Raw genomic sequence first — 17,610 nt, forward strand, 5'->3', positions numbered from 1 at the left:
ATTATTTATTATAATAACGTATATAGAAATTTATCTTGATTAATGATTATAATAAAGATATTAACATACTGTATGTAACAATTTTTTTCATATATAATATTTGAGAATAATATTATTTTAAGGCTAGAGTTTCCGTCAGCAAGGCGTAGATAAGTTTGAGCTTATAAATTTTTTGAATACATACTGTGAATTCAGAAACGCATGTGAATTCCACGAGGAGAGGATCACTTAGAACTATATTCATGTTTTCTTTCTTCTCTATCGGATATGATTTTTTTATTTGCGATTTTTTTTCTCTTTGATTAGATATTTTCTTTTTCATGAAATCATAGCTTAGAAAAAGCTATTCTTATCTTGATAATCGAGTCCATGGTGCTCCTTTTTAGAACTCAGCTTATCAATAACGCAGAAACTCTAATTTGTATGCATAAAGTCGGTGGTGCTGTTACCTAGAACTCGGCCTTTTCTTGACAGGCCCATGCAGTGCAAAACTTGGCTTTTGCAGTTCCAAAAGGAGAACTTGGCTTTTCAACAATATAAAAGGCTCAGACAATCCCTGAATCCTGATCCATTGAAGTAATGAATTTGCATGCATAATTAAATTTTGTAGGCATTCAAAAAATAATTCTTATACATTATTAAAATAAAATAATGACTTGGGAACTCCATGTTGATGATTTCTATTATCTGGAAATAAATTATAATTTTTTTTATACATTTTTTTTTAGGAACGAGAAATCTCTGAAAAGTTACAGAATTCAATTTTGTTTTGAATTTCTCAGCTGCAAATTAATATTTTATTTTGTGTTAGAGAATTCTAGATCTTGTAATGAGAAAGGAGATCAACTCTATCACTCCTTTTTCTTAGATTGTCGTTGTCCTGCAGACATCTTGGAAATGGACCAATACTTAATTTTTTTATGATGGCTCAGGAAATTGGTTACTGTTATAATTATAATTTAATTATAATAAATTTAATATATATATCTTAAATTTATGGAGTGTATATATAAATAGATGAATAAAGGCTTAAACCTTATAGAAACTGTAAAAGCTTATCAATAAATAAAAGGTCTAAGATTAAAATAAATAAACCTAATAATATTAAAGGGTTCTAGTGTTAAAATAAACCTAATTTAAAAAATATTATTAATTTATTTTTTAATTTTATAAAAAATTTACTAATTAATTTTTTTTATTTAGGATGTTTTAAATTTTTTATAATCACTTATAGATGTTGCAACTCATTTCACCACTTTATCATAATCTGGGAAGTGATTGAGTTGATTCCCACAAACACCAAACTATGATTCTCATATCTTTTTGCCACACTCTGAAAAAAAAAGTGAATTAATTACTGCATATTAATTATTCAAAATAATTTCTTTTTAATAATAATCACAAATACTGGACTTTGTTACCAATTGCCATGATCGATTAAGACGCATGGAGTAGAGCTATGTTTTCTGTTTGTTTGAAGTTTTCAAATAAATTTTGTAATTAAATTTTCTAAGGATGACTTTAATAATATTTAGAATATTATTTGATTGAGTTTCAATTTTAAGATATTAATTTTTTTATTTTCATTATTTTTTTTATATAATTTAGTTTATACATTGACTTGAAAAGAAATAAAATTCATGTTTTTTTAAAGTTTTTTATGCTAATTTATTTGGATAAAATAATATATTTGGTAAACTCATCAAAATTTTAATTAACCGATAGACTATCTATAAGTTACCGTTTATATCAACTCTATATTTAAACTTATTATTTTATTAGTTGATGAGCTGGTTTTATTTTATTTTTTGCTTATTAAATTATATTATTCTTTTAAATTTTATTAATTATAGAATTTTATATTTTAAATTAATTTTATATCAATAAGTCATTTAAAATAATAATAAAAATAAACAAATATAAAATATTATAAATAATTATTAAAGGCTTCATTTATATATATACTCATTTTATTATAGATACAAGAAATATTCAAAAATTAAAATAAAATTTATTTATTTATATTTTAAATTTATGATAAATTAAATTCAATTAATTTTTTTATAAAAAAAATTATTTAAATCCGATTTATCATGAATTTTAAATACAATTATGTAAATAATTTTTATATAAAATCATCGATAATTTTTTAAGACGGTTCCATAGTTATTAAAGACTAAAAATATTATAAGTCAATTTTTCTATTTGATAGTTGGTCATTGCCACGTGTGACAGAAGTTAGTGTTAGACTTTGAAGCTTGTGTATAGGTTGATTCTGGGTTTCGCGGTTGGTACGGTGGTTTTTAGTAGCCGTTTGTTTCCTTCGTGCTTTAGTTTTTCACTAGTTTTTCTTTACATGCACTAGGATTATGGTGCTACTTGTAGGGTTGCTTGAGTTTAATTGGACAGTTAGTGTTGCTTCATTTTCAATGCGTCCTTATATAAGTAGCTTCTTCTATCTAAGGGCTTAGTTTTTTTAATTAAAGCCATTTATTTGATGTGTTGCTTTTGATAGTTTGAGATTTTCGTATAAACTCAATGGACCACGATAAATGTAATAGATCTTGTTTAAAAAAAATATATGAATGATTGATAATGATTGTTGAATTTTTTAAATATATTTTTTAATGCGAAGGTTCTAATTAAAGGTTAAACAGAAAAATCTAAAATAAGATGATTTCTAAGAATAACCCTAATGACGACGATGATCTCTCTATGGAAAAGGATGATCTCTTGTAACGTAGTGTCCATAAGAAGCGTAAGGATGTTGAAGGGACAACCATCTCCAATGGGTCCTTCGTTTAGGGATATGTTAGTTAATGTAAGTTCTAATGATGAGACTGTGATTGATGAGGATTCGTATGAGATTTCTGATGGAGAAGAGGATGAGGAGAATGAAAAGTTTCCTAATATTAAACTTACTAAAACTGAGAAATCTCGTTACTGTAAACCATGGAAGAATTCCTTGATTATCAAGTTAATTGGAAGGTCAATAGGGTATGCCTATTTATCATGAAGGGTAAAGGAACTTTGGAAACCTAAATCCCCTATGGACTTAGTTGCTCTGGACAATGATTTTTTCCTTGCTCGAGAGGGTGGACCATGGATTATAGTTGATCATTATTTGTCAATTCGCCAATGGTGTCCGGATTTTGATCCATTTAATATTTTCTTGGAACGCTTGGCAGTTTAGGTCCATTTTCTATGCCTTCCAATTGAATATTTTAATAAGAATTTTCTTATGCGGTTAGGGAGGAAGATAGGAGATCCTATTAGAGTGGATAATAACACTAGCCTAGTGATAAGAGGGCATTTTGCAAGATTATGTGTTAAAGTTGATGTTACTAAGCCTCTTTTGTCGAAATTCAAGCTGAACCGAAGAGTTGGACGTATTGAATATGAGGCATTGCATATGGTCTGTTTTTCATGTGGAATTTTTGGGCATATGAAGGATAATTGTCCTTCGTTGCGGAAAGAGTTGTAGCCAGAGAATGTGCCTAATTCGACTCATAGTAACATTTCTCCTAAGGTAGCTTAGTTACCTGAGAATCAGGTGGTTAATCCAGCTGTTTTAGATGATTTTGGTGATTGGATGTTAGTTAAGAAAGATAGAAGACGTAATTAGCATCCTTAGAAAAAGCCTGTGTTTAAATTCGGGTCAGGTGATCATGGTCCGAGGGAGTCAAACAAGGGTAAATCAACGATGAAGACCAATAATAACCCCTTTAGTTCTCTTGTTGATCTCCGTGATTCTGAGACTCATGTAGAACATAATGTGACTCTACTAGTGATACAAGATTTTTGTCCTGTCTTGGGTAAGAAAAAGCTACGGGATTCTAAAGGGAAGGGTCAAGTGGTTGCTACTGTGGCAAGAGAAGAGACTCCCAATATTGCTTTAGATTCCTATATGAGATTTAGTGGAATATTGCTTTAGATTCCTATATGAGATTTAATGGGCCTGCTGTGCAAAGTTTAGTTCTAAAAATCAAAAGGATTTCCAGTGGATCAAGGGGATCTTCTAGAAAAGCAGCAGCACAGGATGACCATGTAGTTGTTCAAGGGAATAATAGAACGAATCAGTCAAAGACTTGGGTTGTTTCTAATTCGAATTTGGTAAGACTTGCAAATTTGGATACGGAATTAGATAGAAATCAACAGGATAATTTTAATGATCCTTTTTTTCCTCATCCAACCCATCCCAGTATCCCAGCAGCTAATGGAGATGGTAATCAGGATATGAATCTTGACGATGATGCGACGATAATTGTTGCTCAAACTTCCTTGAATGAATTTCAGAAGAGTGGTTTAGCTGGTAAGATGCCCTCTAATGAGGGGTCTCACTAAATTTTTCGTTCTATTATGGGTTCAGTCATCCTCATGGCTTTCTTTTCTCTCTTATTTTTAATGATTATTGAAGTTTAGAATTGTCAAAGTGCTGCTTCTTCTAATTTTTTTGAGAGTTTTTACGGAATACAAACGTATCTATAAGCCTCAAATTTTTTGTTTGGTTGAGCCTCGAATTTATGGCCATTCAGCTGATAATGTTTGTAAACAGCTAGGTTATGATAATTAGGTTCGTGTTGAGACTTTTGGTTTCAGTGGGGATATTTGGATTTTATGGTCGGAAACATTTTTAAGTTGACGCTTGTGTCAACGGATCTGCAATTTGTTACATGCAATGTGTTACTTGATAATGGGGACTCGTGGTTAGTAAATTTTGTTTATGCCAACCCTGACATTAAGCCAGTGGAACCGATATGAGTTTGGGAATATTTTTCATAATAAGCAGAGGTTGATCCGTCGAATTGGTGGTGTTCAAAAAAGCTTAGTTATTCGGCGAATGAGAAGTTTAGTGAAGCTGGAATTTAATCTGAGACGACAGCTTGAAGATGTTTTGAAGCAAGAAGAATTGTACTAGTTTCAACAATCTAGAGAGGACTAGATTGTTTCTGGTGAGAGAAATACAAGGTTTTATCATCTTTCTACTGTGATTAAATGCAAGAAGCAGCAAATTCTCAAGCTGAGAAATGGGAACAATGTGTGGATTGAAGATTCTCGTCAACTTAAATAGCTTGTTCATGGTTACTATTAGGATATATATTTGAAAGATTTGGCAGTTGACTACGGCCATTTCGTTAGACCTGATGGGCCTGCTCTTTCTTCTTCTCAACGGTTGCTTCTGCATCGTCCTTTCTTTCATGATGAAATGTATGATGCTTTGCGACTTATATATCCTTACAAGGCTCTAGGACCCGACGGTCTACAAGCAGTTTTCTTTCAGAAATCTTGGTTTGCGGTTGGTTCACAGGTTTCTGCATTTATTATTGAGGTCTTGGGCGGGAGGGAGTTTCGAGAGGAAGTTAATGAAACGGTTCTGACTCTTATTCCTAAAATTGCTTGTCCAAAATTTATTTCTCAGTTTAGACCAATTAGCTTATGTAATGTGATCTATAAGCTTGTTACAAAAGTGTTGGTTAACAGATTGAAAGATGTTTTGAGCTCTCTCATTGGACTGGAACAAAGTAGCTTTGTTCTTGGCCGACAAATTATTGATAACATTGTGGTGTTTCAAGAAGTTTTGCACACTATGAGAACGTCTAAGCGATCGGGGGATTTTATGGCGATTAAAATTGATCTTGGAAAGGCTTATGATAGACTAGACTGGGATTTTATTCAGTGGGTGATGGGTTCTTATCACTTCTCCGATGCTTGGATTTCTAATATTATAAATTATGTTAGAACATCTTCTATGGCAGTGTTATGGAATGGTGAGAAATTAGAATCTTTTAAACCGACTCGTGGTGTGCGACAAGGTGATCCAATATCTTCATATCTTTTTGTTATGTGTATTGAACAGCTTTCGAGAATGTTTAAACAGCTTGTTCGTCAAGGCAGATGGAAGCCGATTCCTATCTCGGGTAATGGTCCAATGATTTCTCCTCTTATATTCGCGGATGATATGGTTTTGTTCGCAGAAGCTTCTATGGAACAATTGGATTTGATTTTATCATGTCTGGATAACTTTGCTAAGGCTTCCAGACAGAAAATGAATTTAGCTAAGTCTTCTCTTTATATATCGCCTTTTGTTGATAGTGATTTGGCGTCACTTTTGTTTTCAAGGTCAAGTATTCCTTTGATTGCTGATTTGGAAAAATACTTGGGTGTGCCATCTATTCATGGGAGGATTTTAGTCTTGACATATGGCAGTATTTTGGATAAAATGAGAGGCAGACTTGATGGCTGGAAGGCGAAAGCTTTATCAAAAGCTGGACAAATTACGTTAGTTCAATCAGTTCTTAATATTATTCTTGTTTATGTGATGCAGAGTGCTCTTTTACCAGTGTCGCTTTGCAATGAAATAGAGAAAATATGCAGGAACTTTATTTAGCATGGGAATGATATGAAGCCAGCTGTACATCTGATTAATTGGGATACGATGTCTTTGCTGAAGCGGTTAGGTGGTCATGGCATCAGAAATATGCAATAAATGAACCAAGCTCTATTAGGGAAGTTGTGTTGGTGAGCTTATAAGACTCTGCAAGCTTTGTGGGTTATGTGTCTTTTCAATAAATATGAGTCGGGTTTTATTTATTGGGAGGTCGCTAAGCGAGCTAATAGTTTAGTCAATTAGAAATCTTTTTTGTAACAACCCGAAAATCGGACCGCTACCGGCGCTAGGATCCAGATCGGCTTAAGGCCGCCGGGACCCGTAGCAAGCCTGACATATAACCTGTAAACCTGTATAATCCCATACATGATCAACAACATGCATAAAAATTAAAACTTTCCTTTTTCATTCATTCCTCATACGCCAAACTCAACCTGTGCATGCACTAAACATACTCATAATCATAAACTTGACCCCTCTGTGGGATCTCATCAATGCCCCAATGGGCAATACATCATAAGTTGAGCTGGTTAAACATCTATATCATAAAACATCTAAGATCATGTATTTAAAAGGGATAACAACATCCATAGGGTCAAGCACAACTTCTAATCCTCAATATCATTATACATAACATAACTATTTAACTTTACATCATCTTACAATTTATCATGTCCACTTTCTAACTATTACAAACATAAAACTTTACTCTTCCTGACTTCTCTGTCTAGCCCGTACCTGCAATCCTGGGGGATTAGGGAAAAGGGGTGAGCTACTAGAGCCCAGTGAGCAGAATAATAGAAAACAATATTTAAAATCTCATGCCATTATGTAATGCAACACATCACAACTAATCACATCTCGGATGGTATTGTCACCAATAGTCCTCTACATTCCAAAGTGCCGGGACGTAGAATGGGTACAACCGGTCTTTCTCTTAACATAACATATCATAACATACCAATGTGCCAGGGACGTAGAATGGGTACAACCTGGACTTTCTCTTACATCGTGCTAGGGACGTAGAATGGGTACAACCTGGACTTCCATACCGTATCATGCCATAACATCATCATATCAGATGAGGACTAAAGGGTCATCCAATAACCAATCCACATCAACATCATAAATGCAATGCAACATATTCGTGGATTCTAATGCAAACAACCTAGTTCATCACATGGCATTCATGATGCATGAACATGCTCAATTGTATAATTCATTTGCTTTAAAACATAAGAGTTTATTCTACTCACCTCTGGCAGAAGCTCTACTGACTCTGAAGTGACTGACTCACTGCTGGGGTCCTCGGTTCCTCGGGTCCGAACCTACACAGGTGGACTCAAATGAGGGACCAAACATACCTGAACATAACTCTAAACTATTCCCCAAAAACCCCCTAAAACATCATGGAATAATCATAGAAAAACATGCAAGAAATGGCTGAACAGGGCACTTTCGGCGGCAGGTTCGGCGGCCGAAAGTCCCTCCAGAGCCGAAAGTCGGGCAGGTTCGGCGGCACCTTCGGCGGCCGAAACTCCCAGACAGAGGCGAAACTCATGCATGTTCGGCGGCCGAAAGTCCCAGACAGAGACGAAAGTCTCCTTTCGGGGGCAACTTCGGCAGCCGAAAGGCCTGCCTCCCCAGCCATGTTCGGCGGCCGAAAGTGCCTTCGGCTGCCGAACCTGGTTTCTGCCAAAGGGCAGAAACTTGGCTCCTTTATGCACATTTGCCTCCTAACTCTTCCAACATGCATATAACTCATTCAAATCATGCACATATACATACATTGGCTCCTAGGGGCTTCAAACTAACTTAAACCCCAACTACAACACACAACAACAACACAAATCCAACCTACATTGATCAAAACATAACATTAACTCAAAAACCTAACTATGAGCTAAACATGCATTCTACCCCATAGATCTTGCATAAAACTTACTTTAAACATGAAATGAGCTTAAGATCGGCTCTTACCTCTTGAAGATCGAGAGAGAGACGTCCTAAACTCGGAGGTGGGAGATTTTGAGTTCTTGAACCTCAAAGCTCCAAAACTTGCTTTAAACTTGAAAATCTTCAAAACAATGTAAAAGCTTGTGAAAATCTTGAAAGATTTGAAGGAAAGAACTCAAGGATGGTGAAGAATGGCGGAAGGACTCACCTTGGTCGAAAATGGGGAAAAGCTCGTCCGTTTTCGGCTAAGGGACCCTTTTATAGTGGCTGGCCAGGCCACGTTCGGGGGCCGAAAGTGCCTCCGCATGCATGCCATGTTCGGCGGCCGAACTTGAGGTTCGGCGGCCGAACCTGGACTTTCCTCACTTATGCCTTCGGGGGCCTAAAGCACTCCCGAAGTGCATGCATGTTCGGCGGCCGAACTTTGAGTTTCAGCGGCCGAACCTGAGTTTCCTCCAAGGGTGTTTTCATTCAAAAACTCATTTCCTCTTTACTTAAAATCATCAAAACATTAAAACATTTCATGAAAACATGGTTTTACCCTTCTAGAGGCCTCCGACATCCGAAATTCCACCGGACGGTAGGAATTCTGATACCGGAGTCTAGCCGGGTATTACATTTTTGTTATGGTTTAGAGCTACTTTGAAAAGGGGTAGTTGCAGATGTGAATAATGGGATGCACACCAAATTTTGGTGGGATGATTGGCTTCTGGTTGGGCCTCTTTGGAATTTTGCACTTAAACCGTTAATTGAGTTGAACATACAGGTTTTTGTTTGATATTTCTGAATTTCTAATGTAGATTGGAATTAGGACATTTTAAATTCTCATCTTCCTACTGATGTCCATTTATATTTCCAACTAATTACTTTAGTTGATGATATGTTGTGTTTGGATGGTTTTGCGTGGAAGAATTCTTCTTATGGCTTATATATAGTTAAGTCAGGGTTTGATATGTTTTACTCAGAAGTGCCAGGATCTAATTTGGATTGGAAAGGGCTATGGAAGGTTAGGGTACCACAGCGAGTTCGAGTGTTTTTGTGGGAAGTGGCGCATGAGAAAATCATGGTTAATGTTCAATGCCGAAAATGATTATTTATTGATTATGATTTATGTCCTCTTTGTGGAGTTGCAAGTGAATCTATTTTGCATGCTCTACGAGATTGCCAACACGTGAAACAAATTTGGAAATCCTTTTTTCCTACCAATTTGCTTTCTCCATTTTTTGATATTTCGAATGTGCCTTTATGGATATCTACTAATATATCAAAAGTGGGGTTATTGGCTAATGAAATACCATGGGATGTGCTGTTATGGTAGAATTTTTGCCTCAAACTTTTGAAATTCACGCGTCTCGAAATTTCCTTTCTGAAAAACTATCGTGGGTCTCCATCGAACGTCGGCAGCAGAAGTTAGGTCTGGTCCAAGTCTGTCGTAAAGTCCAAGATTAGTTGCTCCGTGTTATTCCCTTCCACTTGTAAAGAACTCGACCTCAACCTCGAGTTGTCATCAGTAGAGTACTACTGAAATATATTCGCCACGTTAAACATTTTGGAAATTTTCATCTCATTTGGGAGGTCAAGAACATAAGCATTGTCATTAATCTTCTGAATGATCCGGAATGGACCAATCTTCTTGGAGTCAAGCTTTTTTAGTCCTCCACTACGTTCCTTACGTAAATACATCATAACTTGGTCACCGACATTGAAGGACTTGAAATGCCTATATTTATCAGCTGTAGCTTTATATTTGTCATTGGCTTTTGTAAGGCATTGTTGTACCTATTTGAAAACATCCACATGCTGCTTTGCCAAGTTGCTTGCTGCAATACTGTTGTGAGAACCTGTAGGAAGGGCAATAAGATCAACTGTATGTGCCGGGACTTTCCTGTATACAACTGCAAATGGTGACATCTTTGTGGAGCTGTAGACAACACTGTTGTAATCAAATTCTGCTTGGACAAGAGCAAGATTCTAAGCAGTTTTCTTATTACTGCAGATGCAGCACAGAAGATTGCCAAGCGTGTGGTTCACCACTTCAGTTTGTCCATCAGTTTGGAGATGGGCAGCACTGCTGTATCGAAGTTCAGTTCCAAAATGTTTTCATAAAGTCACCCAGAAGTGAGCTAGAAAATTCACATTTCTATCAGAAATAATGATCTTAGGGACACTATGTAAGCGAACAACCTCCTGGAAAAACAGTTTTGCCACATAAGAAGCATCATTAGTTTTCTTGCAAGAAATGAAATGTGTCATTTTGGAGAACCTGTCAACAACAAAAATGGAATCAGATCCACGTTGAGTACGTGGGAAGACCGAGAACAAAATCCATAGACAAGTCCTCCCAAGGATATGCTGAAATAGGCAGTGGAGTATATAAGCCCGTATTCTACGAATGACTCTTCTGAGTTTGACAAACTGGGCACTTCTGGACCATCCCACCTGCATCACTTTTTAATTGTGGCCAGTAAAAATGCTCCTCCAACCCAGCAATAGTCTTATCACGCCCTAAATGACCACTCAAACCTCCTCTATAGACCTCCCGAATCAATTTTTCCCACAGAGAAGATCGATGAATGCATAACCTATTCTCCTTAAAAAGAAAATCATCATGTATCAAAAACCCATTAGCAAGCTGGTGAGTCTGGACTCTAGTCCATATATCAGCAAAGTCATCATCTGTAGCATATAAATTCTTCAGAAATTCAAAACCTACAACCTCCTTATTAACTGTAATCAACAGAGCGGCCCTCCTATTCAAAGCATCTGCTACCTTATTACTATGCCCAGCCTTATGTTTTATGACATAATGAAAGGCTCCAAAATAAGCTACTCATCGAGCATGCATCTTATTCACATGTTTTTTAGTTTTAAAGTGGATCAAAGATTGATGATCTGTGTGAATAATAAACTCTCGCCTCATCAGATACTACTCCTAAGTTTTTAAAAGCCTAGAATATTGCATATAACTCATGCTCATAGGTAGACCACTTCTTTCTAACTTCATTTAGTTTCTCACTAAAGAAGGCAATAAGCCTTTTACACTGTGACAGCACTCCGCCAATCCCAACTCCACAAGCATCACATTCAACCTCAAACAGTTTATCAAAATCGGGTAGAGCAAGAATAGGAACAGAAGTAAGCTTATCTTTAATCTCTTCAAAGGTCTTGTTGGCAGTGTCAGTCTAAGCAAATTTCTGCACTCTCTCTTTTTTCAAATAATTTGTCAACGATGCTGCTGAAATTTCTCATAAACCATTGATAGAAAGTAGCAAGGCCATGAAAGCTGCGAACTTCAGAAATAGTTGTGGAATGGGCCAATTCTGTATTGCTTCTACCTTCTTCTCATCAACATGTATCCCTTCTGCACTAACAATGAATTCCAGGAACAGAACGCGCTCCGCCATATAAATGCATTTTTTAAGATTCATAACCAGCTTACTTTCTTGCAAGGCTATCATGACTTGACGGAGATGCTGTAAATATTCTTTTTCGCTGCGACTAAAAATCAAGATGTCATCAAAATAAATAACCACAAATTTGCGTAAGAAATGATGTAAAACCTGGTTCATAAGTCGCATAAAAGTACTATGTGTATTCGTCAAACCAAAGGGCATAACCAACCACTCATACAAGCCTTCCTTAGTCTTGAAGGCTGTCTTCCATTCATCTCCCTCCTTAATCTGAACTCGATGATAGTCGCTTTTATGGTCGATCTTAGAGAAGACTTTAGACTCGAATAGCTGATCCAGCATGTCATCCAGTCGTGAATAGGAAATTGATACTGAATTATAATTTTGTTGATAGCCCTGTTATCCACGCACATTTTCCAAGTCCCATCTTTCTTTGGAAATAATAGGGCAGGTACTCTGCAGGGGCTAATGCTCTCCTGAATATGCTCCTTCTTCAATAATTTTTTAACCTGTTCTTGGAGGATTTCACTTTCCTTTGGACTCATCTTGTAATGAGGTAGATTCGATAATTTTGATCCAGGAATGAGATCAATATGATGTTGGATGTCCCGCAGAGATGGAAGCTTGGAGGATTCCTCCACTATCTTAGGAAACTCCTTCAACAGCTATTTGATGAGTGGTGGTAAAGATGGTGCATCCTCCATTGTACCTTTTGCTCTCACCAATAAAGCCAGTGTGCCTTCAGATTTTTCAACTGCGCTTGATAGCCTCTGTACTCGCGTGAAAATAGAAACAACAGTCTTCCCTTCCACTTTAGAATGTTTCACAAAACCGGAAGGTAAAATAGTAATCTTCTTTCGATTCCACGTGAACATGTATGAATTCTCCTTCCATTATGCAAAGCATTGACATCGAACTGCTAAGGGCAACCTAGCAAAATTCCACAGCAATCCATATCCACAACATCACAATTAATAGGTTCAGTGTAAGATTTACCGATCGAGATAGGCACGCTGCAAATTCTGTTGACCTCAATTGTCAGACCTTCCTTAATCTATCCGACTTTGTATGGTAAAGGGTGCGGTTATGTAGGAAACTGCAATTTCTCCACCAATTGCTTAGTTATAAGATTCTCACAACTGTAACTATTTATAATTAGCCTGCAAATTGCTTCTCCTACTCGATACTTTACCTGAAAAATCTTCCTCCTTTACGTCTCATCCTCTTGTTTTGTCGAGCATAAGATTTTCTTCACCACATAGGTGACCTCTCCATCTTCAAAACCAATAATAGATCCGTCATCGTCATCTACTTCCTCCTCAGATTCAGCCACCTGCTCAACCACATTAACCTGTCGATGATCATTATTAACTCCTCTACGTTCTGGACAATTATTCGATCGATGACCAGGTTGCCTGTAGCGGTAACATATGTCTCCCGTTGGCTTCTGATAAGGATTGGTTTTGCCTCCTTTGTCTGCTGTAGCGGTGACTGCCTTTCCCTTACTGTCTCTCCTTTCTTCCATAGTATTCTGAGGATTGCCAGAATTTACAACCTTAGAAGGCTGCCCACTGTAATTACCCCTATAATGCTGCGTCCCTGTCGAACCAGAATTTATGTAATTAAAATTTCGGTTATACAGTTGTCATGGTTGCTAATCAACAAGCTCTTCTGCCCTTTCTGTCATCTCAATGGCGTCTGCCAAAGTGAAAATCGCAGCTACTCCCATCATACAGTGAATTTCACAATTCAGGCCATTTTGATAATGAGCAACCTGTTGGGCTTCATTCTCACAGTTTTCACACCTCGCTTGCAACCTCAAAAATTCTTCGATATATTCATCCACCCTTTGATTCCCCTGTACACAGTCATGATACCGGTTATACAAAACCTGAGTTTGATCGTTAGGCAAGAATCGCTGTTCAATCATTTGCTTCATCAATACCCAGTTTCGTATGGGTTCTAGCCTACTCCGATAGCGTTCATTTTGAACCGAATTCCACCAGGTTGCTGCACCCCCTTTTAACTTATAGGCCACAATCGGAACCTTACGATCCTCTTCCACGTTCATAACTTCGAAGAAACGTTCAACCTCCGCCAACCAATCAAGAACAGATTCTACATCCAATGAACTAGAAAAGTTTTGAAGGTATATCTTTATCTTGTAACCTTCTTGATAGTTCTATTGAGGATTTGCAGGCACAGAATTGGCGATCATAGGATTGGCAGCCGCAGAATTGGCAACTGGCTGGGGGCTTTCGGCGGCGGCGGGTTGGTGGATTCCCTACTGTAGGACTAACTGCCCGATCATCTCCCTCAATTCTGCCAAAGATGCCTCAATTGCAGCAAGTCGCGCCTCTTGGTTGTCTGCCATGGTCGAAGTTCGCTCTGATACCAATCTGATAAAGGACTAATTAGACTCCGTCAGAAGTTTTAACCAATATCGTTTGGCTAAAATGATATAATAAAAACGATAGGCTAGAAACTGAAAAATCTTATTGAAATTCTTCAAAGATTGAAAAGTAAGTTTCAAATAGCCAAGGAATGCTATTTATAATAGAAAAAAAAACCCTAATATGAAAAATTATAAAAATATCCAAAAAAAATAATTAAAATGCAAAATTGACCCCTTAAACGGTGAAATTTTCGCCTCAAACTTTATGACCAAGCCTATGGCCCTAGTCACACTTTTAAAAATTGTGCGTATCGAAATTCTCTTTTCGAAAAGCTATCGTGGGTCTCCATCGGACGTCGGCAAAAAAAGTTAGGTCTGGTCCAAATCTGTCGTAAAGTCCAAGACTAGTTGCTCTGTATCATTCAGCTTCGAGCAAAAGAATATGTTCATGCAAGGAGGTTTTCGGTGTAGGCTGGGTCTGGATCGACAGGCTGGGTGGTAGTGAATTCCGATGGTAGTGCGCCGTTGTCAGCAAGAAGGGTAAGCTGTGCAGGTTGTTTTCAAAACAATGAAGGTAGATAGCTTTTGGGCTTTCAACGATTTTTGGACAATTGTGGAGCAATGGAAGCTGAGTTATGGAGAATATATTATGCTTTAGTATTAGCATGAGATTCAGGGTGGAAAAAAGATTGAAATTCAAACGGATTCTCAACTCGCATTAGATTTACTTACAGACAGGGATGCATGAGTTTTTAGAGTTGCTAATTTGATGAGAAATTGCAGTGATCTTATCAATAGAAACTGAGAAGTCAAGATGGTAAAAATTTATAGAGAAGCAAATACAGCAGCGAATCATTTAGCTAATTTAACCATCGATGATTATTTTAATTTGAATATTCATTAATAGGCTCCTCTTAATATTAAATTTTTATTGAATGCATTAATAAAATAAAGGTTTTATTGAAAAAAAGAAAAATGTTAAGTTTAAACAGGGAGATTGGGAGACTACAATACCCAATGAGAAGATCAAAATTTATCTTGATGAGTCTTATTCATTGGATCAGAGATCCCCCCCCTTCATACGCGGAGCAGAAAGATGGCTGTTCTTCTGTCTTTTACTTCAATGGTCATTTTCCTTTCTTTCTCATTATCAATAAGGCCAAGGCAAAAGACATATAAATGTGAGAATTTTGTCTGGATCCCATGTGTGATGTAATAATTAATAACCCATAAATATATAATTCATAGTAAATATAATAATCCCCCAATAAATTAGAATCTCCATAACATGCATTAAAATCTTGGGAAAAGGAACTAAAACAAGAAGACAAAATTGGATGAATTACAACAAAAAGGATTTATTATTAATTCCAAATCTATCTTAGCTAGCCGAGCCTAATTTTACCCTACTATTATGCTCGTTTACATCAACTAATTCGTTCAGTGGAGCACATACTCGAACAGATGATAGTGCTTTGTTGAAGTGCTTAGCTTTAGTGCCAAGATACTCATTCCAAGTCACCGGCCGATATAGCGGTGGTTGACCTGGGCCTACTAGTTTTGATAATGGTGATATTTTAACATTTGATGGTGGCCCATATAGATAAGCCATGGACAACCTATGCTTGGTTCGGTTAACCACAGCCTGGTGGAGCACACTCACGTACAAGCCGTTTGATAAGATGTGAAGAAGGTCCCCTACATTGATTACAAGCCCACCCGGAATAGGTGGAACCGTGACCCACCCAGTTCCCTCTTTTAGAACTTGCAAGCCACTTATATTGTTCTGGTAGAGGATGGTGAGTAGAGTTGAGTCAGTATGTGCAGCAAGACCCATGGCTCGATCGGGGTCAGGGCAAGCTGGGTAGTAATTGAATTGTAAAGCAGCAGAAGCTTCATTGAAATCACTTTTTGGGCCAGCCCATTTTATGTCTTCTTGGGTTATGCCTAGAGAGCCCAACATTAACCACATCAACTTTGCAGCCAAGTTTTGCATCTCTGTCTGGTATTCTTCAGTGATTTCACTGCAGAGATCGGAAAAATTGAAATGGGATATGAGAAGGAATCAACAAATTGTGTAAAACAGTAAAAATGATATTATTATGGGTACAAAACAAAACAGTGAAATTTGGATTTCTTTTGATTATACCATCAAAACCCCAAATCTCAGTGTGGGCCATGCCATTCATTATTATCCTTTGCTAATTGCATTACTGAGAAAATGGGATGGAGTGTTTTTTTGTCCATATTTCGATCAATAATTTCATTAGAAAAATGATGATTATAATGAGGTTTACTTTGTGCATGAACATATCTAATTACCAGAATTTAATGTAATCTTGAGGCCAAAGTTGGCGAAAATGCTCAACTGGAGACCCAACTACGGTGAATCCTTCAGACCACATAAGCTTTGAAAAGAATGAAGAAATTCTAGCAGTACCATAGCCAGAAACTCCATGGGGTGATCTAGCAGCTTTTAGCTTTTGCTCCATAGGCAAAGTGAAAAGACTCCTGCTAGCTTTCTCAATTTTATCAAGAAGACTACAAGAAACACCATGATTTATAATTTGAAACACACCCCAGGTTTTGCATGCATGGCCAATCTTTTCAAGAGCATTGGGGTCTAAAAGATCAATAACAGGAACAGATTTCACCGACTCCGCGGAGTCACCGACTGAAGGACAATGAGTCTGGTCATCAAATTGAGTCCACTCGTAGGATTCAGGGAGTTCTTGGAGGGAGGTAAAGTCGACAAACTGCTTGTGATGAACGTGAACAGGGTGGGCTCTGAAGGCTTCAGAGAGTCTCGAAGGCATAGTGAAGGAGAGGCAATTCGTACAAAGAAAATTAAAAAAGAGGCGGGCACAGGACCAAGAGAGATAGCAATAATAATAGAGATTGTTGAGTGATTATTACAAAAAAAAGGTGGCTTCAATTCAAGACGTAATATGCAGAAGGAACATGTTTATGGCAATGGTGAAAGTAGTCTCCAATGGAGAAAACATAGGATGGCACATAGGGAGGCTTCTGGTGAGACATGATAGTTTGGAGTTTGTATATATAGGGATAATGGGTCCACTCCAACCATGTTGTTCATATATTTAATTAATATTATCTTTTTATTTTTGAAAAATCTTATGTATATCTCAAATTATTTGAAAATGAGATTTAATTTATCCGTGTAAGGGTGATACTATTATTATTTTTTTATTATTATAAATTTTATATATAAACTTATAGTTAAAATTAAATCTAATAAATGAAAAAAATAGAAAGATTCAAATATAAATGGTAGTATATTAATAATATTAGAATTCCTTTTGAATACATCCCAACTTGATTATTATTATTCTAATAAAATTTAAATCTATTTAGTTTTTTATATTTTAATTAATAATTTATATAAAAATATTTTTTATTAATAATTTTTATTTAAAAATTTTAATTTTTTAAAAATTATA

General features: G+C 36.6%; 1 protein-coding gene across 1 annotated transcript; it reads right to left on the bottom strand.

Moving 5' to 3' along the window:
* Nucleotides 1-15,399: 15,399 nt before the first annotated feature.
* LOC110614089 (gibberellin 3-beta-dioxygenase 1) lies at nucleotides 15,400-17,164 on the bottom strand. The gene is made up of 2 exons (XM_021755564.2): nucleotides 16,472-17,164; nucleotides 15,400-16,173 (listed from the first exon to the last, which is right to left on the bottom strand). Exons 1-2 carry the CDS (start codon nucleotides 16,963-16,965, stop codon nucleotides 15,531-15,533), a joined length of 1,137 nt encoding a protein of 378 aa, XP_021611256.1. The 5' UTR covers nucleotides 16,966-17,164; the 3' UTR covers nucleotides 15,400-15,530.
* Between the last annotated feature and the right edge of the window lie 446 nt (nucleotides 17,165-17,610).

This window comes from Manihot esculenta, chromosome 4 (assembly GCF_001659605.2).
Source record: "Manihot esculenta cultivar AM560-2 chromosome 4, M.esculenta_v8, whole genome shotgun sequence".
Taxonomy (NCBI): Eukaryota; Viridiplantae; Streptophyta; class Magnoliopsida; order Malpighiales; family Euphorbiaceae; genus Manihot; species Manihot esculenta.

What these genes read in the sequence shown, in the direction of transcription:
- LOC110614089 (XM_021755564.2), bottom strand. Translation starts at nt 16,965, where the DNA reads ATGCCTTCGAGACTCTCTGAAGCCTTCAGAGCCCACCCTGTTCACGTT. An exon ending in CAAGATTACATTAAATTCTG is followed by an intron (nt 16,174 to 16,471) that starts GTAATTAGATAT and finishes CGATCTCTGCAG; the next exon opens with TGAAATCACTGAAGAATACC.